This window comes from Mesocricetus auratus, unplaced genomic scaffold, assembly GCF_017639785.1.
Source record: "Mesocricetus auratus isolate SY011 unplaced genomic scaffold, BCM_Maur_2.0 Super-Scaffold_15014, whole genome shotgun sequence".
Classification (NCBI taxonomy): Eukaryota; Metazoa; Chordata; class Mammalia; order Rodentia; family Cricetidae; genus Mesocricetus; species Mesocricetus auratus.
The window spans coordinates 61,316,931-61,339,016 of NW_024429186.1; the positions used below are offsets into that span (position 1 = coordinate 61,316,931).

General features: G+C 43.1%; 1 protein-coding gene and 1 long non-coding RNA gene across 2 annotated transcripts; one reads left to right on the plus strand and one right to left on the minus strand.

The window, feature by feature from the left end:
- Positions 1–1,343: 1,343 nt before the first annotated feature.
- Positions 1,344–8,194, minus strand: LOC121139379. Its single transcript, XR_005876338.1, has 3 exons — positions 8,001–8,194; positions 6,142–6,315; positions 1,344–1,610 (listed from the first exon to the last, which is right to left on the minus strand). It is a non-coding gene; the product is annotated as an uncharacterized LOC121139379 (long non-coding RNA).
- Positions 8,195–8,376: 182 nt separating this feature from the next.
- On the plus strand, positions 8,377–20,780 carry Sptssa (serine palmitoyltransferase small subunit A). The gene is made up of 2 exons (XM_005080499.4): positions 8,377–8,557; positions 19,584–20,780. Exons 1-2 carry the CDS (start codon positions 8,446–8,448, stop codon positions 19,685–19,687), a joined length of 216 nt encoding a protein of 71 aa, XP_005080556.1. The 5' UTR covers positions 8,377–8,445; the 3' UTR covers positions 19,688–20,780.
- Positions 20,781–22,086: the final 1,306 nt, after the last annotated feature.

The window sequence follows — 22,086 nt, forward strand, 5'->3', positions numbered from 1 at the left end:
TCATTATGTATCCTGACTGGCCTAGAACTCACAATATTATCCAGGCTGGCCTTGAATTCTTGGTTCTCCTCCTGCCCTGGTCCCCCAAGTGCTGAGATTGCAGGTATAAGACATCACACATGGATTTTTCTTTTGATTATAATTCTTATAACATTCTCATCTTACTCTAGGAATATTACTATTTTGTGGAGTTGGGGGCTTAAGGCAGTGCCTCCCTAATTTAGCTCTGGCTGGCACTGAACTCACAGAGAGCCACCTGCCTCTGCCTGGAATTCAGGGCAGGAACCACAATGCTTAGTTTACTCTTAACCATGCAATGGTTTTAATGCTTTCTGGTTCCTCATGGCTCCCAAATTTTCAGCTTTGGCTTTCATATATAGAGAACAGAAACAGAATGACTGAACTGAGAAAACTATCAATAGATGCTATACAGTTAGAATAGCCATTCCTTCACTGTATGATTAAATAACTTCCTGATGGGGCCTTTCTGTGTCCAGTCTCTCATTTCCTAAGTTCACGATTTGCACTGCGATTAGTTTTAACTCTCACAGTTCTCATTAAACTTCCCTGATCTTCAAACCCTTCCATGTTTCGAACTTGATGGACTTTCCTTCCCGTTCTCCTCAAGTACTTTCAGGTTGCAGCCAAATGAATCATGGGTTTTATTTCATGCTCCTTGAATAACTAACTGAAAGGCCCCACACTGGCTAACCCTTAACCTCTTCATTTTGCCTGAAGCCTTTCCTGATCTGCTTCCTTCTTCAGTTACCACAGAGCTTGGAAGGACTGCCTCTCTCTGAGCTGTCTCATTTTGTTTGTGATTTGGAGGTACCATGTTCACCTTTTTTGACTCAGCGTGGCAAGCAGAATGGCCACCTCATCTCATTCATGTGTCTAATGCTGGCCCAATAAATGCTCAGTGAAAGCTCTTTCTAAAAGAATCAGAAATTCAAGTGCATTTTTAAAAAAAATTTGAGACAGTCTTATTATATAACCCTGGCTGTCCTGGAGCTCACTCTGTAGACCAGGCTGGTTTCAAACTCACAGAAATCCACCTACCTCCGCCTCCCGAGAGGTGCGATCAAAGGTGCATGTCACCACACCTAGCCTCAAGTGTGTTTTTTTTTTTTTAGGACTTAACCTGAATCAGTAAGAGATGGTTATGTTAGTTCTACTGAGGCGTCGAGTCGATAGCATCATAGATGATCTGGGCACTTTGTTCCTTTCCGTCCTTTAGATGGATTCCCATAGCTTCATCTTTAAAACGAGGATAAAGGAATCCAAGAATAAGATCACTATGAAATGTGCTGCTATTAAATAAAATAAGTGCTTAGTTGAAAAAGTTGAACTTGGGGTTTTTATATTTCCTTACTTGCAAGCCTCATGGAAGTAATAAACATGAAAGTCAAGAGCAATCTGCTGTCGAACTAAGGTCACGCGGTGATCTTCATGGGGGAATGGGTGGAGATCCAGGCTGACTGGGGGCTTTCCATCTGTGCTCTGAAGAGCTCCAAACCACACCTCTTCAGGACAGTGCTATCTGGGAAGTATCTCCCAGGCTGGGTCTTCTCAGGTCAGAGATGGTCTTCTGTTCCACAAAGTGTCCAGCACTGACCCAAGAGTTGAGAAAGGAGAAGTCGATCAGGGAGCAAAGAAGGAAAGATAAGACTCTTAGTGTATAGGTGAATGAATATTCTATTAAGTATTTGAATGATATCAGGAAATTATGAACTTTAAAAAAACAACTCCTTGCTACTCATGTGACTTTTTCATATCTTCTGATCTCTACACCTATTCCAGCCTAGAGCTTGAACTTGATAATGAGAAACAGTTTCTGGCTTAGTCATAGCTATTGCTGAGATACTGTAACTCCTTTTCATTCAGAGGATCAATATGCTGAAAATTTTCTAGTTTTATTTTGTATTTTAAAAGAAGAGATTGTTTACTTATTTTTATGTGTACGAGTGTTTTGTCTGCAGGTGTGTCCTGGCACCGTGTGTCTTCTGCCTGAGGAGTTCAGAAGAGGGCACCTGAGTTTTTGGAATTGGAGTCGTGATTCATGGTCGGGCACTGGGAGCCAAATCTGGGTCCTCTGCAAGAGCAACAAATGCTCTTAGCCATTGAGACTTCTCCAGTCACCATCTTTCCGTTTATAAAAGGAGCTTTGTTGCATTCAGTGTAAGCATAATATAATACTTTAAAATATGTATCTTTATGGAAATCTGTAAAGTTGGCTCAGCTGTTGAGAGCTCTTGTTTTTCCAGAGGACTCAGTTTGGTTCACAGAACCTACATGGTCGCTCCTAACTGTAACTTTAGTTCCAGGAGTTCTAGTGGTCACTCTGTCCTCTGCAGGTACCAGTCATACATGTGGTACACGGATATTACACAGAGGCGGAAACCCCATACACACTTTTAAAAAATCTAAAAATATGCTTTCCATATTTATTTTCATTTTCTTGGATTTCATTGTTTATTGTGGGCAAAACATGGTAGGCACTGTCATAATAACAAGTTTTATTTTTAATAGCAATGATTTAGGGAAACTGTGCTCCTTTTAGTTTCTGAGATGGAGTCTCCGCTTGTGTTCAGGGTCTCCAACCCTGGGCTAAAGGGATTCTTCTGTGTCAGCCACCTGAGTGCTGGAAGACAGGTGTGCACTACCATACCTGGTTGATGTGTGTGGTAGTTTGAATGTAATTGGCCCCTGTAATTTTTTAGGGAGTGGCACTTTTAGGAGATGTGGCTTTGTTGGTGTGGGTGTGGCTGGTGTTGAGGTTTCCTATGCTCAGGATACCACCCAGTGTGTCAGTTGACTTCCTGTTGCTTGCAAGAGTGTAGGTATCCTGAGCACAGGAAACCTCAAAACCTCCCCCTGAAGGAAGTTTACACACGACCTCCAACAGTGTCATACCCACAAGTTCTGGGTTGGTCTGGACAACAGTGTGAGTTCAAGGCCAGCCTAACAAATTAATGAGACTATGTACAAAGTAATCAGACAATAATCAAAATAAAACAAAGAACCCTAGAGCAACCAAGTTAGAAAATTACGAGAGAGACGTAGCCCAGTGGCATAGATCTTGCTCAGTATGAGTTTGGTTATTGGTACTACATAAAAACCAAGAAAGAAACATGACCCATCCCCAGTTCTTGGAGCACACCATCCCTTTATATTTATTTCATGTTTGAGACGGTCTCTCTGTTATGTAGCTCTGGCTGTCCTGAACTTGATATGTAGACTAGGCTGGCCCAAGTGCTGGGATTAAAGTGTTGGTGCCCGACCATGCCCAGTCCTTTACATTTTTTTTTTCCGAGTCAGGTTTCTCTGTGTAACCCTGGCTGTCCTGGAACTTGCTCTGTAGACCAGGCTGGTCTCAAACTCAAAGATCTGTCTATCTCTGCCTCCAATGCTGTGATTAAAGGCGTGTGCCACCACTGCCCGGCTAATTTTTTTAAAGTCACATTTATGAGTGTTGTGTGTGTGAATAGAGGATATGTTTCAGGAGTCAATTCTCTCATTCCAGCATGAGGGTATCTGGGGTCAAATTCAGGGTACCATCAGTGTTGGTAACAAGCACCTTTAGCTGTTGAGGTGTGCTCCAGCTCAAGAACGCACTTTGTTTCAGGCACTGCCAAAGGCATAAATGGACCAGTCCACAGCTTGTTCTCCAGGAGCTCATTTATTAGCAAGTACGGCTCCCTTGATAGACAGTGCCAGTGCAGGTATGAGGAGCACCAGGGGAGAGCTTTTCTGGGGGTCTGTGTCCTTTGACAATGGGATTGATCCTTGATAGATAAACAGGAATCCAATAAGAGCAAGAATAGGGAGACATTGGTACTTTACAAGACAGCATAGTTTCTCGTAGTTTGTTTTTTTTATGTAGGTATAGGGAGGGGAAAAGCTCATGCTACAGTCAGTAGTAATAATCCTGGGTGCCTGGGGGAGAGATCAGAGCCATTAATGCTTATCCTGTGGAGGCAACGTAAGTCGTGGGTGCCTTGGGAGATTCGCTGCAGCACTGGAGAGGAAAGCCTGGGCTAGGGGACAAAAGAAGAAGATGAGGTGTGAGGCTAGTGCACAGTAGGCATAGGAGGTGCCTGTTGAGAATAGACTGCTCCCCTCTAATTCCTGTTGAGAGCTGAGTAGAGTCAGTAATGCTCAGAAACTTGACAGTACTCTTCACAACTGTAAAGATCTATGGTGAAAATTAACTGTGCTAGTTTTCTGATCCTGTGGTCAAACACCTGAGACAGCATGAAGGGAGGAAAGGTTAATTTGGGTTCACAGTTTTGGAATTGTCAGCCTGTGCTTGATTTTTTTTTTTAACTCTTTAGCTCTTTTGGCACGTTGGGGACCCACCACCCAACTCCCAAATAAATACATGGAGGCTTATTCTTTCTTATGAATTCCCAGCCTTAGCTTGGCTTATTTCTAGCCAGATTTTCTTAAGTTATCCCATCTATCTTTTGCCTCTGGGCTTTTACCTTTCTCAATTTCTGTATATCTTTTCTTTCCTTCTTCTCCATGGCTTGCTGTGTAGCTGGGGGACTATATCTGGTGTCCTCTCTCCTTCTTTTCTCGTACCTTGATCTCTTCCAAGATTTCTTATATTTATTCTTTCTTCCTGCTAGCCCTGCCTATCCTTTCTCCTGCCTAGCTATTAGCCATTCAGCTCTTTATTAAACCAGTCAGGTGTTTTAGGCAGGCAAAGTAACAACACAGCTCTATAGGATTAAACAAATGCAACATAAAAGAATGCAACATGCTGGGCGTTGGTGGTGCATGCCTTTAATCCCAGCACTCAGGGGGCAGAGGCAGGCGGATCTCTGTGAGTTCGAGGCCAGCCTGGTCTACAGAGCTAGTTCCAGGACAGCCTCCAATACAATACAGAGAAACCCTGTCTCGAAAAACAAAAACAAAAAAGCCCCCCCCCCGCAAAAATATGCAACATATGTTTGTATCATTAAACAAATGTTCCACAGCATAAACAAATGTAACACTGATAGGGGATATCCTTCTGTATATGTGTTTCTTTTATTGGTTGATGAATAAGATACTGTTTAGCCAGCAGAGACAGGAAGATAGGTGGGGCTAGGAGACAAGGAGGATGCTAGGGAGAGAGGGAGAGAGGCAGAGGTGCCGGGAGGAGACGCCATGTAGCCACCAAAGGAGTAACGGGTCTGGGTATTCTCCGGTAAGCCCAGATCATGTGAAAATACATAGATTTATAGAAATGGGTTAATAATTAAGATAGAGCTAGCCAATAAGAGGCCCTAGCCATTGGCCAACAGTTTCATAATTAATATGGCATCCTTGTGTTTATTTGGGGCAAAGTGGCTGTCGTTCCAGGTGGGACAAGAAACTCCAGTTACATAACACATCTTTAATATTCTACAAGTTGATTGGCCCTGTAATAATGTAGCAAGCTGTTTGCCTGAGGGAAAATGGGAATCAGAGAGAGACAGGAAGGTGCCAGGGTCTGGGACCTCTTCCAAGACATGTTCTAGATGACTTTGTCTCATCAGGCCCTACTTACTTGTGGTGGTTTGAATGAAATGTCCCCCTTTCAAGTCCAGAAAACAGTGTTTCACACCGTGATCCCTTCTTATTCTCTGGCTCTTACATTAATTCTTTCCTCATCTGCAACCTTCCTGAGTCTTGGAGTGATACAGATGTTTTGTTTAGGGCTGAGCACTCAACAGTCACTTTTCTATACATTTTGACCAATTATGAGTCCTTGCTTTAACTGTCACTCCCTGCAAACCAAAGCTTCTTTGACCAAGACTGGGTATGAATGTAATTATTTAAAGCCAGTTTAACTAAGCCGGTTTAGCAAATATTAGTAGCAGGTTTCCTCCTTGGGCCTGTGACCTCCCCAGCCATGGGCTTTTGGCAAGATTTACAGTAGCAGAATTCTCTCTTGTGGAGCAGGCCTAAAATCCTATTAGAAAGCAGTTGATTACCCTCATAACAGTCATGCCTTTATTGCACCAGTGAGCCTGGTAGGTTAGTTTTGTAGCTCACGGATTCCTGATGAATTCTCTCCCTAAGCATCTTATACCTTTGGGCACAATGAAAGCTAGTCAGCAAGGAAGACATTTTCAGCTCAAATCCAATTTAATTTCTGAGCTTACTTCTTACCTTCATGTATCTGAAAGATGAGTCCAGGCTAGGTGTAGTGGTGCATGCTTGCAACCCCAGCACTCAGTAGTCTGAAAAAGGTGAATTACTGGGAGTTTAAGGCCAGCTTGGGCTACATAGTGAGATCCCGTATACTGGTTAGTTTTTCTTGTCATCGCCATAAGAACTAGTCACCTGGGAAGAGGAAACCTCAGTTAATGAATTGTAATATCAGATTTGGTCCGTGGGCATGTCTGTGGGCAAAGAGTCTTGATTATACGTGATTGGCCCCAGCCTACTATGGGCAGTGCTATTCCTGGGCAAGTGGGTCTGGGTTGTTTAAGAAAGCAAGCTGAGCAAGCCAGGGAGAGCATGCTTGTAAGCAGTGTTCCTCTGTGGTTCCTGTTTCAGTCTCCTGCCTTGAGTTTCTGCCTTGGCTTCCCTCGTGATGTTCTGTAATCTATAAGATGAAATAAATTCCTACCCAAGTGTTGTTGTTGTTGTAGTGGTTGCCACAGCATCAGAAAAACAAACTAGAACACAGTCTCTAAAAACAAAGACGAACTAACAAAAGATCTGAGAATGATTAATGACTTTGTCTTAATACCTGAAGTAGTGGGGTCCTGTCTTAGTTAGGGTTTCTGCTGTAACAAGACACCATCACCAGAAAGCAAGTTGGGGAAGAGGAAAGAATTTACTTGATTTTCGTTTCCACATCGCTGTTCGCCACTGAAGGAAGTCAGGACAGGAACTCAAACAGGGCAGGATCCTGGAAGCACGAGCTGATGCAGAGGCCATGGAGGGGAGCTGCTTACTGGTTTGTGTCCTATGACTCGATTAGTCTATCTTCTTATAGAACCCAGGACCACCAGCCCAGAGATGACACCACCCACAATGGGCTGGGTCCTCCCCCACTGATCACTAATTGAGAAAATGTCTTACAGCTGGATCTCTTGGAGGCATTTCCTCAGCTGAGGCTCCTTCCTCTCTGATGACTCTAGCTTGTGTCAAGTGGACACACAAAACCAGCCAGTACAGTTCCTTAGTCCTGGAATCAAATGCTAGACTTTCATATGGGGTATTATTCTGTGTTTGGAACATCTATCACCCATGTTTCTATTAGTACTTCTCCAGCAGTTAGCTCAAGTATTCTTTCCCAGAACCCTTTATGCTTCCAATCTAACACACAGAACACAGATATCCTTTATCACACTTCACTGTAGTCTACCTGCCTGTCTTCTCAGGTAGACTAGGTACTTTTGAAAGTAGATTTAAGTCTATTACTGTTTTTAAGGTCTTTGCTCATAAGGAACATTTGATATTTTTAAGTTAATAGTTGTCAACCTTCAAAGTTTTAAAGCTTAAAGCAGTAGGCTCAAAACTTTTAAACATGTAAATTGCAGATCATTTAATTATGTCATTTCATATGCAGACAGTGCTTGGACTTCCAGAAGAGTGGAATACCGCTGGTATTGTTGCTGGTAGAAAAATCTTAGGAGAGCATTTCTAGGAGAAAGCTCCCACGCTGACCTCAAGCTGTTTGTCTGTAGAACCCAGTACGCCAAGTTCTCTTCTCCTGACCCTGATCTACTTGGCTGTTTCCTAAGTGCAGCCACTGAAAGATGGGCTGCTAGCTGTTTATGGCCAGTTCTCTTGTGTTTAGGTTAAGGAGTACTGGGGGGGGGGGCGGTTATATGGCCTAGATATGTGTGTTTTCATGCATGTGCCTGGGCGAGAGAAGAACCGATGTACCCGTCACTTTTACAGTTTGCAACACCTCCTTGGCTGGGTGACATTTGGCAACCACGTTCTCTTTGATCCCTCATTTTCTCTGTCAAAGGACACTATTTGCACGCCTGACTCCACGGTTGCATTCTCACCCAGTCGTGGCCCAGAGTCCTGGCCCACACACTTATTTCTAGAGGAAGGAACCCTTCTGGCTGGTCTGAAAGAACCTGGTTCGTAAGGGCATGCCCTCGACTGGACACCAGTGGACACCGAAGCCGGACTCGCAACCGCCATGCGGGCGCGTGAGGATGCAGAACGGGCGCTTAAACCCAGACCGTTTCGGGGAAAACGCACCGGGGTCGAGGCTCGGGGCGGGGCGCGAGCACCGGAGGTGTCCTCCTGGCCAATAAGCGCCGGTCAGGCGGGACCGGCGGTGGCCGCTCGGGTGCGCGCGGGGCTGGGCGTACACGGTGACGCGCGGAGCCGGCCGGGCCAATGGGCGCAGGGTGGTGGCGGGCGGGCGGGCCCCGAGGCCTGGGGCTTTAGGAGGTGAGCGGGCCGCGGGCCGGCCTGACGCTGCTGCATCGCGGGAGGCGCATGGCGGGCATGGCGCTGGCGCGGGCCTGGAAGCAGATGTCCTGGTTCTACTACCAGTACCTGCTGGTCACGGCGCTCTACATGCTGGAACCCTGGGAGCGGACCGTGTTCAGTATCCTGTGTTTCCTGGCCTGGCCGGGGCTTGGAGGGGCGAGCGCGCTGGGTGGGGGTAAGGGAGTCTTACGGCCAAAGGAGGTGAAACCGCGGAGGTCGGGGAGTAGGGCGCAATTCTCCTGCCCAAGGTGGTGGCGTCCTGATTTCTGCAGGCTGTCGGGAGGGCGGCGTCTCTCCTGGTGCTTCATGCCCCGCTTCGGCCGCCCCTGCCTTTTGCTTCAGTCTCCTGGTACGAGGCAGGGACGATGCTGGTGGAGCAAATCGCTCCAGGCTTGGGCGTCTTTGACCCCTTAGCTATTCCTGATTTGATTGGCTTTGGAGTGACAGAACTCTAACCAGTTCACCAGGTTGTGAGTACGTGGTCGTGACACTCATACAGTTTTGGGAAGCAGTTTATAAGTTATTGTCAGGCCTTTTTGGTCTTCAAGATGGCAGTTTAAAAAGTGTGTTTTGTTTTATGATTTCTTCGCATCGTAAGTACAAGCTGTGCCCGGGACAGATTTGTGGTTACTTGTGGATGGGGTTTCAACCTGTGCTTTGCTGTGTAGTTTATAAATAAGAATTGTTAAGTGATGACTTTGCTGAGCATTTCGTCATACCTTACCTCACCTAATTTTGACAGCCCCAATGAACAACTCAAGATTGTGAAGTCTGGGATGTTTGTTGCTCCCAATGTCTATTTGGATACCCTCTGATATTATTTATGTGGACTAAACACTAACAATGCATCCCTTTTCTCTTCCAGTCCCCTCTCCTTAGTAAAATCTGAATTATTTCACATCACGTGTTTATTTCGTCAAGGCTTATCTTTCTGATGTGGTTTAGCTTCCTTAGGAACGACTTAACACACACATTGCTGCATGAAGACTGAGGTAGCACTCACTCCACGCTTTATCAAGGGTTCTGGTATTGGAGTAGCATGAGGATTTTGGAGCTGACTCTTGAAAAATTTTAGCTGCTTGCAAGACATTTTATTACCGTTGCTATTTCTTTCCTAACCTAGAATTTCATAACTAGAGTGCATATTTGGGGCTTTGAAATATAAAGTGCTGATTTCCTGCATTGTGTGTTTGTAGCTTGAGTTCAGTCTTTGGATTTTGTAGGTCAGGTAAAATGTACATTTAAATACATGTTTAATTGGAGCTTCTCAATAGTAGTAGGTAATCTTGACTGAAAATTGTCTTACTACACATTAAACAATGTTGTCAAAATAACAATAAAGAAAGCCAAATGTGGTGGTTCATAACTGATTGCAGTGTTCAGGAGGTTGATTCAAGAGGGTTGCTGGAAGTTCAAGGCAGCCTGGGCTACATAATACATAGCCAGTATCAGGCAAGCCAGGGTTACATTGCAAAACTCGAAGGAAGGAAGGAAGGAAGGAAGGAAGGAAGGAAAAGAAAGTGTTGGGGTGAAGTTTGAACGTCTTTAAGTCAGGTTGATGGTAAAGCTTAGTGTGGACAGTGGCAACAGTGTTAAGATTTTTCTGTGCTATGTTGTAGTAGAAACAGTGTCCTGTTTTGAAGACTAGAGAGAAATTATGGAGGGAAACCTAATGCCTCAGTAGATTTTGGTTTTGATGTTTTTGACTAATTGGATCTAGCTATGCTTCCAAGCTTGCCTATGTTGCCAAACTTGCCTGAAACTCAAAGTAATCCTCCTATCTTAGCCTCTTGAGTGCTGGTATGGTGTGGGCCACCATGTTTGCTGTAGTGTATCTTCTGCCATTACCTTTGGGCTTTCCTGTTACCAGGGAGGACTAAGTGGATGAAACAGAAGCTTAGTGAACCCTGTCTCCAAAATAGTAGCAGTAGCAACAGCATCATTGTTCGAGACCACATAGTATAGTGGTCTTCAGACATTTGGTGTATGTAACCCTCCCTCCAAAGGAAAAAAAGGTGGATGCTATGTTCCCTTGCTCATTTATGTTGATATAGGAGTCTTGTAGATAACTAGAAAGAATTCATTTATACATATATTTTAATACTTTTGTTAAAATGATTTTCTTATACAATTTATACAAAATGCTCATTGTATAATTGGCTAAACCAGTCTACACGGTGAAGCCAACAGGAAAAGAAAAGCTTTAATTTCTATCAGAAAAAAGCTGTCCCCCCTTTTTTTTCCCTGTTCAAATTATTGTGTCCAGGCCTAGGTGTGGTGGTGCATGTTTGCAGTCCTAGTACTAGGGAGGTAGCTAACTGTGGGAGCATCAGAAATTCAGGGCTAGCTTCAGCTACATGGTGAGTTTGAGGCCAGCCTTGGCTTCATGAAACCCTGTTCCACCCTAAACCACAAAACCAAACCAACCAAAAAAACATTGTGTTACAATAAACATTCCTGCTTTCCTTTGGATGAATAGAGACTTGGGGTCTGTGCCAGATGTCTGTTATCTGAATGAAAGTAAAACCTAAGTTATTATCCCTTCTTTGCTGTGGTAGAGGTTCAGTGTGTGGAGTCACCCCCACCCCCCACCAAATTGTTCTCTCTTGAGATTGAGGTAGATGGGAGAGTATGAGGAGGGGGATGGGAAGATTTGGTAGCCCAGGCGCAGTTCTCAGATCCTTGTTAGAAAACCGGAAGTTGTTCTCTAACTGGATTGTTGCAAACTTCCTGGGAGATTATTTCCTCAGTTCCAGTTTCTAAGCTTTGGTTTGTTTTGTCCTGTGTCTGTGTTGAGAATGTTAGAAAATCTACTATCTGTACTCCTTAGGCTTTTAAATAATGCTTTTCTTTAGTAGCTTATAGGAAAGGTGTAAGATAATGAAGATTATGCTTAAGGTCTGGGAAAGTCCTAGGGGCAGCCGTCCCTGCTGTTTCGCACAGTGCTTCGGTTTGTGAAACGAGCCATTTGTTACAATTTGTTAGTAGCAATGACTGAAGGCCTCCTTAAGCCTTGAGTATTGTGATGTTTATGACTCTTCTGAGATTAACTAAAAACAGATTCATTCTCTTTTAAGATTTTTTTATTTTTTATTTTTTAGAGCCTTGGCTGGCCTGGGACTCAGTATTATAGCCTCAAAATCAGAGGTCCACCTGCCTCCTGAGTGCTGGGATTAAAGGCGTTTGTTATTCTGTCTGGGCCAATTTGTTTTGTTTTAGTTTTTGTCTGTTTGTGGTTTTTTGAGACAGTGTTTCACTGTATAGTCCTGTATGTCCTGGAACTCACTCTGTAGATCAGGCTGGCCTTGAACTTAAACTCTGCCTCCAGAATGCTGCGATCAAAGGTGTGCATCATGGCCCACTCCTTGGTGGTAGCACATGCCTTTAATCCCAGCACTTGGGCATTTCTTTTTTTTTTTTTGTTTTTTTGTTTTTCGAGACAGTGTTTCTCTGTATTGTTTTGGAGGCTGTCCTGGAACTCGCTCTGTTTACCAGGCTGGCCTCAAACTCACAGAGATCCGCCTGCCTCTGCCTCCCGAGTGCTGGGATTAAAGGCGTGCGACACCAACGCTTGGGTACACTTGGGGATTTTTTAGTTTGAGGCCAGCCTGGTTCACAGAGGGAATTTCAGGACAGCTAGGGCTACACAGAGAACCTCTTTAAAAACAAAACAAAAAGAAATACACAAAAAGAATAAATTGGAGGTGGGGAAGCAGAGTGAGTTCCAGGACAGTCAAAGCTACATAGAGAAACCAGAAAACTCCAGGTATTCATATTTAATAGTTAAAAGCTAGGTTTCAGAGCTACCAGATAGAGTATATGTTGGAATGCTTGAAATAGTTATGGAGTGTTTGAGAGAACATTTGTACTAAATAGTTATAAGTAAAATTTCATTCATAAACTTCATTTTGGCCAGCATGCATTATGCATGTTCTGGACAATCCTCAGATAGTAGTGTTTCTTGGAAAACAGTATTTTAGCAGCCCCCTGGGAACTTGTGCAACTTACTAAGCAAGCCCTACCAGAAACGATCATTATCATCTTGGGGGACAATTTGATTAGCTCAGGTAGGCAGCTCAGTGTGGCTGGCAGCTGCCCCAGGGTTCATTAGAAATGCATGGATAGTGTTGAGTGGAGATACTAGTTGTCAGGTTTCTGAGGCTGCCACACAGGCTTTATGGGATAGTGCCACTAGCATCGGCTGAGAGCTGGGCCAGTCTGGAGATGTGTCTCTGGAGGTTGCTCTGCTGCAGATGCTAATTTCTAATTTTCTTAAAATAGAATCCAAAGGGCTTCTGCCTGTGCAGCAGCTGAGCTGAGAGATGTTTCCTGCTGAAGGTTGTCAGTCATTGCCCTCTAGTCTGGCTGCCCTACAGATGAAAAATCCCATATGAGGGGGCTCAGCAGTTAAGAGCACATACTGCTCTCACAAGGACAAAGGTTCAGGTTTTAGTACCCACATGGTGGCTCATGTCTGTCTGTAATTCCAGTTCCAGGGTGTCTAAACTGCTTCCCCTCTAAAAAAGAGGGAGAGACAGAGAGACAGGTCCCATGTGAATGATACAGAACCAGTTGCACGGAAGCTAACTGGTATTCTAGAAATAGGGACTGAAGCAGAACTCTGGGAAACCTCATACACACACACCCAGAACTGGGCCTTTAAATCTTTGAGAAGGCAGTAGACTAATTAATGAAAATACACATCTGTTTGTAAATTTGTGTCTGCAATCAGAGCTTCAGAAGATTTCCAGGGGTTTAGTTCAGGGTGAGGATGTTTTTCAGGGCATACCCAGTGTTCAACAGCATGACTTTTCTTTTTTCTTAAAACCTTTTGTGTGTGTGTGTGTATGTATGTATGATGTGTGTGTGTATGAGCTTGCGTGTGTACACTAGTGCTTGTGCAGAGGATTACTAAAGGGAGTGGGCTCTCCTTTTACCATGTGGGTTTCAGGGATCCAATTCAGGAACTGGGCTTAGCCCAAAGCTCCTTTACCCACTGAGTGCTTAGCAGCAAGCACTTTCATCCATCTTCCGGGTATTGTTTTTGTTTTATTTTTTCTCTTAGTTTGTAAAGAGTTCGGTGTATAAATTTTGGTTAGTGGAAACAATTCAATTCTTTCTTGGAGTCAGCCAACTGTAAACAGTCCAGGGGATGGGTTTTACTCCAGAGCACTAACTTCCGGTGCTGATAGGATTTCCTGTGACTTGAGAATGGGGCAATCAGGTAATCTACACAACTGTAACAGTGTCATGTAACAGTATTAGTCCCCTTACATATGCTGTTTCATAAGGCAGCCAGAAAAGTATCAAGACACAGTTGATACATTTGAGACAAATAAGCTTTCTTATCATTTCTGTTTGGGATGCTCTCCAGCTATTTTAGGTCAAGAGGATGAGTTAAAGATCCCCGTCTGTCTCCCCCCACCCCAAGGTTTCTCTGTGTAGCCATAGCTGTCCTGGAACTAGCTCTGTAGAGCAGGCTGGCCTTGAACTCACAGAACTCTGCCTCCCTCTGTCTAATGCTGGGATTACAGGTGTATATCACCATCATCACCATTGTGGCTGCCAGGCTATGGTGACTGCTTTTGTGTAGGGCTTTGCCTTTCACTAAATATTCTCAGATAACAATCAAATGCTCTCCCCTATTCTCCTAAATGGTCCTTTAAAATACATTGTACTTATCAAAATTGTTTTGTTTTTTTGTTTTGTTTTTTGTTTTTCAAGACAGGGTTTCTCTGTGGCTTTGGAGACTGTCCTGGAACTAGCTGTTGTAGATCAGGCTGGTCTCGAACTCACAGAGATACACCACCACCAGCTCATAATTGGTTTTTACAAAGGACTTTGACTAGTGTAAGATTAGATTGAGCTTGGTGTCTCATGCCTTTGATCCCAGAATTTGGGAGATTTCTGTAAGTTCTAGGCCAGGTCTACATATTGAATTCCAGACAGCCATGGATGGCTACAGAGAGATCCTGTTTCCAAAAAGAAAACAAACCAGAGAGAGAGAGAGAGAGAGAGAGACTTGATTGCTTTAAAATTTTTCTCATGTGAGCAGTGTGATAAGAGACATAAAACATTAAGTGGAGTGGGCTGTACCCTAATAAAGCAGAATGAGCTACCCTTCCCCCCAAATAGAGAGATCCTGACTTTGCTGAGAGAAATGTTTCCCAAGTCTTGTGAATGGCAAGGGGCAGGTGTTATTGTTTGGGGTAGGTAGTGTTAATTGCTGGTCTTGGTTCTGATGAATGGTGTTTGTCTTTAAAGCATTTCCTGCCTTTGTTACAGTACTTTTTTTTTTAAGTTGCTGGAATAAGCACTGGGTTAGCCTGTTTATTTTTTTATTCTTTAGCTGAAAACTTAGCAGCTCGTGATTAGTTGGCTAATCTCTCTTTAAAGAAACAGCAAGCTCCCTATGAATATATACTTTTACAGCCATTTGATTTTTTTTTTAATTTAGGTTTATTTATTTACTATGTATACAGTGATCTGCCTGCATGCCAGGAGAGGGCACCAGATCTCATTACAGATGGTTGTGAGACACCATGTGGTTGCTGGGAATTGAACTCAGGACCTCTGCACCATCTCTCTAGCCTGTCATTTGATTTTTTTTTTTTTTTTTGGTGGTTGTTTGTTTTGTTTTGAGACAGAGCCCTACTGTATATTACTGAACTAGTTAGTAGACCAGGCTCTCCTGGAATTCACAGAGATCCGCACGCTCTGCCCCCTGAGTGCTGGGATTAAAGGTGTTTAACCACCATGCCTGGCTCCATTTGCTTTCAGCCATGAATGCAATAAAATGTTTATGTTACAGCTGTTTTTCATTAGCCCTTGTACATATGTTTGTATGTAGTAACTAAATGTATTCTCCAAATAAATAGAATCCTAAAATGTTAATGATTAAAGGATTTTTTTTTTAAAAGAAACCCAGACCAGGCCAGGCAGAGGTGGCACATGCCTTTAGTTCCAGCACTTGGGAGACAGAGACAGGCAGAGATCTCTGTGAGTTTGAGACCTGCCTGGTCTACAGAGCAAGTACTAGGACAGCTAAGGCTGTACAGAGAAATCCTATCTTGAAAAAAAACAAAACAAAAAAAGAAAGAAAAGAAACCCCAGCCAGAAGGTTGGGGACACCCCAGATTATAGTATAAATCATAACGCTTTGTTAGCAGGTAGCTGTGGGAAAATGCCACACAGGTCCCAGTTGGGGTGGCAGATGTTCAACAGTTGAGCAGTTTTGGTGAGGCTTATGTTGCCATCTGCAACAAAACAGTCTGGATTCCCAATTCTCACACCAACTCTCAGCCAGGTTATGTGTCTACATTTTATAGATTAGGACACTGAGAGAGTTTTAACATCGGTAAGGGTGGCAGAGCTGTGCTCTAGAGTAATGCTGCTTCTGGCTCTCACTTTTTGTGCTTTACAGTGTCACAGATAATCTATTATCACTTTAAAACTATTTGTGTGTTGGTGTGTGCCCACGTGCCATGACATCCTTGTGGAGGTCAGAGAACAGCCTCACATGTTACCCCTTGCCTTCTGCAAATAGGGTCTCTTGTTTGTCTCCATATAAGGCAGGCTAGCTAGCCTGAACTTCCAGGGATTCTCTTGTCTCTGTCTCCTGTCTTGATGGAGGAACCCTGAGATTACAGGCCAGTGCCACTGCTCAGCCTTATGTGAATTCTGGGGAACTGAAGTTGGGTATTCATGATTGGTTTATATCCATTTACCTATTGAACCATTTCCCTAGCCCATCAGGGATACTTCATACCTGGAGAGGTTTGGGACGGATTGAGACAGACCAAGAAATCCATTTAAGCACCAGGTAGAAAATCACAGGCAGCACACTCTAAATGGTGCATCTTTAGGTTTGTGAGGATCTATTGCAGGGCTGAAGAGAAGGCTTGGTGGTTAGGAGCACTTGCTGCTTTTGCAGAGGACCTGATTCAATTCCACAGCGTACTAACTGTGGTCCCTGGAGATTCATTGCCCTCTTTGGATCGCGTGCGCGCTCGAGCACACACACACACACACACACACACACACACACACACACACACACACACACACACACACACTCCCCCCCTCACACACACATACACTCTCCCTCCCTCTCTCTGTCACACACACACATTCACACTCTCCCTCTTTCCTTCTCTCTCATACACACAAACACTGATCTTTTTTCTTTTTTTTTTTGACAGGTTCTCACTGTACAGCCTTGGTTGGCCTGTAATTCTCTATGTAGACCAGGCTGGCCTTGAGCTCATAGAGCCAGCTTCTTCCTTTAGCTACAAAGTAATTTTTTTGAGACAGGGTTTCTCTGTGTAACCCTAGCTGTCCTGGAATTCACTCTGTTGACCAGGCTGATCTCAGACCGGTCTGCATCTGTTTCCCAAGTGCTGGGATTATAGGCATGTGCTGTCATGCTCAGCATTTGTTTTTAGAGACAGGTTTCTTCTTTGTGGTATAGGTGTTCTGGAACTCACTCTGTAGACCAGGCTGAACTTAAAGTTACAGAGTTTAAAAACTCTACTTGCCTCTACCTCAAGAATGCTGGAATTAAAGGCATGGACCATCATGCCCAGAAGACTAGAAATAAATCTTTGTTTTGGTTTTTTGTTTTTCGAGACATGGTTTCTCTGTGTAGCTTTGGAAACTGTTCTGGAACTTGCTTGTAGATCAGGCTGGCCTCGAACTAACAGAGGTCCACCTGCCTCTGCCTCCCAAGTGCTGGGATTAAAGGTGTGCACCACCACCACCACCACCACCACCACCCCCCCCCCACTCAGCTTTAGAACTAAATCTTTAAAAAAAGAACAAAACCAAAAAAACTATAAGGATAAGTCCAGGTAGCTTTCAATAAATTTGTTTACCTTTGGCGCAGAAGGACTCAAAGAAGCTTCTGATTGGATGGGTAGACAAATAGTTATGAGCCTGCAGAGATTAACAGGCTGCGGATGAAGCTCAGTGTAAATGAGCTCACATGCCAAAGCAATCACACTGCAGTGGGCATCTGGGAAAGAAGCAGAATCTACTCCTCGTCATCCTGCAGACAAGCAGTGGACAGGGAAAGAAAGACGGCAAAGATGAGAACCCAAGAGAAACTCCAGCCCAGAACAGGAAGTTTAGTGCGGCAGGGACCAAGCCAGGCCCTGGTTAGCCATTGGGTTTGATAGGAGGCCCCTGGGAATCTCTGTCTAGAGTTAGTATGATGGGGGGAAGTTAGTATAACAGTGAGTCAGTAGGTGGGTATTTGTTCATTTTAAAGGAGTGAGGTGATTTGATAGAGAAAGGCAGAGATGTAAGGATGAACAAGATGAGATGCCTGTGAGGTGGAGCACTGGGAGGCAGGGGCAGGCAGATCTCTGAGTTCAAGGCCAGCCTGGTCTACAAAGTGAGGACAGCCAGGACTACACAGAGAGACTCTGCTCCTCAACACCCCCTCCCCCCAAAAGAAAAGATCAAGGTGAAAGTACAATGTAAAGTTAAAAGAAAAAAGATGGTGACAGAGTTTTTAGTTACATTTACTGTCGTTATCACCTGAGTTGTCTGGTCTGTGCTTGGAGGGAGGCGTGTGGATTGAGAAGTTACAGGTAGAAATAACAGAGATACAAAAATAGACATAGGAGAGATTTGGGAGGACTGGTCAGTGAATACTGTAGCCTGGAGCTTATTTTTCATAGCCCTTTTATACCCCAAGCCAAAGAGGAGGGCAAACAAGTGTGACTACTCCTTAATATTCAAGACATCAATAGCTATGCCCTAAGTCAACACCCTGTTATTAGGGACCAAGGAACAAAACATCTAGTTGCTACACCTTAGGCTAGACCTTGAAGGAACAAAAACAAGCTTGAACTCTCTAACCCTAAGTCAAGATGGAATCAGGCCAAAGATGGAGTTCAGATGGGCTCCCACAATTTGCTTCATGATGTAAATGAATTTAGGTTTTGAGTCTTCATTTGACCTCTGCTTCTAATGACATCTTTCAGTCTGGCCCTGGACAAGTCACTGTTTTCTCAGTCTCGGATGTGTAATTACTACAATAAATATCTCATAGAAAAATTCTTGATTAAGAGATTGGCCAGCTGAACTGTTATGCAAATATTAGCTTGGAGTATGCAGATTGTTTGGTTAAACCCTGCCTTTCTCATAAAAAAACAAGCTGTGGGCCAAGTAAATGACTCAGTGGGTAAAGTACCCAAGTTTGGAGCCCCAGCATCCTGGTAAAAAGCCAGGCATGGTGGTGTATCCCTATGACCCCAGTGCCATCAAAGTGGTCTGACTTCAACATCAGCACCTTCTGCCATGTGGTAGTTTAAACCTAAAATACCTAGATCATATATTCTTTTTAGCTGTTAATTAAATTGGTAGACCTTACGAAGTTATTAAATATAATCATATTCTGTGCACTTACTTCCCTCTTTTTTTCCTCCCTCCCTCCGTCTCTCCCTCCCTCCTTCCCTTCCTTCCTTTCTCCCTTTAATTTATGTGTATGGGCATTTTGCCTGCATGTATGTCTATGTATCAGGGAGGCCAGAAGACAGTATTACTTTCCTGGGACTGAAGCTATGGGATGTTGTGTAATTCTGTGTGGGTGTAGAGAATTAATTGAAACCGGGTCCTCTGGAAGAGCCGCCAGGGCTCTTAACCTCTGATCTATCTCTCTAGCCCCCTGTGCACTTGTTTCTTAGGTTGAACACTATGTATACTTACTTAGTTTTCAGTCAGCTGATATTTTCTTTCTTTTTTTTTTTTTTTTTTTGGTTTTTCGAGACAGGGTTGCTCTGTGGCTTTGGAGGCTGTCCTGGAACTCGCTCTGTAGACCAGGCTGGCCTCAAACTCACAGAGATCCACCTGCCTCTGCCTCCCGAGTGCTGGGATTAAAGGCGTGCGCCACCAACACCCAGCTCAGCTGATATTTTCATAAGTAATAGTGCTGACTTTGCATGATGCTGGTAGAGTTAAAAGGGGTTAAAAAACATTGAGGATGTTGTAATGGCAATTACCCCATTTCTGCACTGTTAGTTCTTTCTATGTACCTGATAAATGGATATGTACCTGATAGATGGATAGTTGTTGAAAAAGCGGTGTGATTTAGTTTTTGAATAGACTAAGAAAACTGAGTTTCCTTAACTATAACACAGATTCAATGCTGGTTTCTGTTGTGGGGATGGCACTGTACACCGGCTATGTCTTCATGCCTCAGCACATCATGGCCATACTGCATTACTTTGAGATTGTACAGTGACGAAGATGTGACCAGGATCCAGAGGTTCCTGGGGGAAGATCCACCTTATGTATGAAGTTGGAATAAGACCTCATCAGACTAAGATGCTCTACGGATGTCAACATAACCAACCTTATAAATAACAAAGACTAAAATTCATGAGTAGAACAGGAAAACCATCCTGACTCATGTGTTGTGTTCTTTCTTTTTGATTTTAAAAGAGGCTCTTATATAGTAGTTTTTGTCTATTTTAACATTGTACTCATTTGTACTTTGATATCAGTATTTTCTTAACCTTTGTGACTGTTTCAATATTATCCAGTGAAAGCTTTTCTTAATGTAACTTTGAGTACATCTTAATTGCCTTCTATTTTTAAAACCCAAGGTCATTAGTTGGGCTTTACTGTTCTTGCTATTGAATGGCATATACATCTGCCTGGATATATTTCTACTCTTGACCAAAGTTTTGTAAGACACAATACAGAATTTGGGGATGGGAGGGAGGATACTTGGAGAACTAATTACAAAAGATTTATCTGCAAGCTCCAACTCAGGAGTATGGTTTTAGCTCTCTTGACTCTTTAACAGCTTTTTGCTCTAAAACTATTAAAATGTTTCTTAGTAATGAAAAAGTAACGATCTTGCTAAAATTACTACAAAGAAAGCTTCACCTTTTAGATAATCTAATTCTTACATGGACTTATTTCCGAGCAGCTTTGAGATTCTCGTGAGGGTGGGTGGGTGGTCAGTAGTGGTATTGTGTAAAGCTTAGATACACTGTAGCGGCATTGTGTAATGCTTAGATACACTGTAGCAGCATTGTGTAATGCTTAGATACACTGTAGCGCTTTTCACAGACAGCAGAGCAGTTCCTTTTGAGGCAATAGTGACAGTGTATTTGCTGTAATTTGCTCATTGTGACAGGTGCTGTGAAATGTACTTGCACATTGTGATCAGATGTGATGAATTGTTCAGAACCACAGCCAAAAGAAATGTAAACTTGGTTAAAAATCCTTTCACTCTTTGTATTTTTTTTAAAAGGTTTTTATTCCTTAGATGTAAAATGACTACTGTTTTTTTGATGTAAACTCATTAAATTCAAAGAGAAAAGCAATGTAGCAGTGTATCTTTTTATTGTTAAATATTGATCTAGTAGTTATCTTGTGGGTTGATTGCTAAAGGACTAGGTAAACAGTGACTATATCTATCTGAACATAAAAGTTTCAGTAATTAGAAAATGCACTATGTATTTTAAGGTGTTTTTAGCATAAGTTTATATATATGCATATATGTATGTATGTATATTATATATGTTCATTGGTGTTGCCTACATGTATGTCTGTGTAAGGAGGTGTTGAATCCTCTGGAATTGGAGTTAATAGACAGTTATGAACTGCCATGTGGGTGCTGAGAATTGAACCTAGGTCCTCTGGAAGAACAGCCAGTGCTCTTAATTACTGAGTCATCTCTCCAGCCCCAGTTTTGCTTTTTGTTTCTTTTTTTCGAGACAGGGCTTCTTTGTGAAACAGTCCTAGAACTCACTCTGTAGACCAGGCTGGCCTCAAATTTGCAGAGATCCACCTGCCTCTGCACCCTACCCCCTAGTGCTGGGTGGGATTAAAGGTGTCTGCCACTACCACCCAGCAGTTTGGTTATTTTTTTTTTTTAATATTTTTTGGCTCTGAATTTGAGGATAAGTTTTTTTTTAAGTTTTTTTAATCCCAAAGTTTCAAATAATATACAAACTTTCAGTATTTATCATCACAGTTAGCTTGCGATGTTAAGACTATGTAAGACATAGTTAAAACTATGTTTGGTTTGAAATAGTTAAAAGTTGGGTGTTGTATGTGAGCTGTACTCAGACTAAGAAATGAATAAGAGCATTTAACTTAGGATTTGTTCACTCAATGCCCACTTTTGCCCATTAAGAACTGCTGACAAGTGCATGTCTCATGTTCTAATGCCCCCCTAGGGAGCTGAGGATAGGTGAGAATCATTGGTTCTTAGATGGTACCCAGATTGCTTACAGGCCCACTCACCTCCTCAGCATCATTAATTATCCTCATTCTTTGCTGGAATGTAGCACATTGCCTTTTGTAGCTGATGACTGGCACAAGCACTGGCCTCATGCAAGATATGTTTACCCTCATAGAAAAATCAAGATGAGCTATAAGGAGAAAGGAGTTGTATGTATTGAGAATTGCTCAGGGAAATACTTTCTCACCAACTGGTCCAAGTGTCTGGTCTGTCGGTCAGTAACTAACAAGTAGGGAGGTAATTTCCTCTTTCTTTGCTTAAAGATTCATCAGACAGTTCTGCTTGCCTTTCTGTCTAACTCAAAGGGAGAGGTGCTGACTGCCTCCAGACTATAATGTCTTCAGAGATTATAGGTAAGATGGAGGAGCAGGCAGTGTCTCCCA

Excerpts from the sequence above, each read along its gene's own strand:
- Sptssa (XM_005080499.4), top strand. The coding sequence starts at position 8,446 with ATGGCGGGCATGGCGCTGGCGCGGGCCTGGAAGCAGATGTCCTGGTTC. Across the intron at positions 8,558-19,583 it reads CTGGGAGCGGACCGTGTTCA|ATTCAATGCTGGTTTCTGTT; the intron begins GTATCCTGTGTT and ends ACTATAACACAG.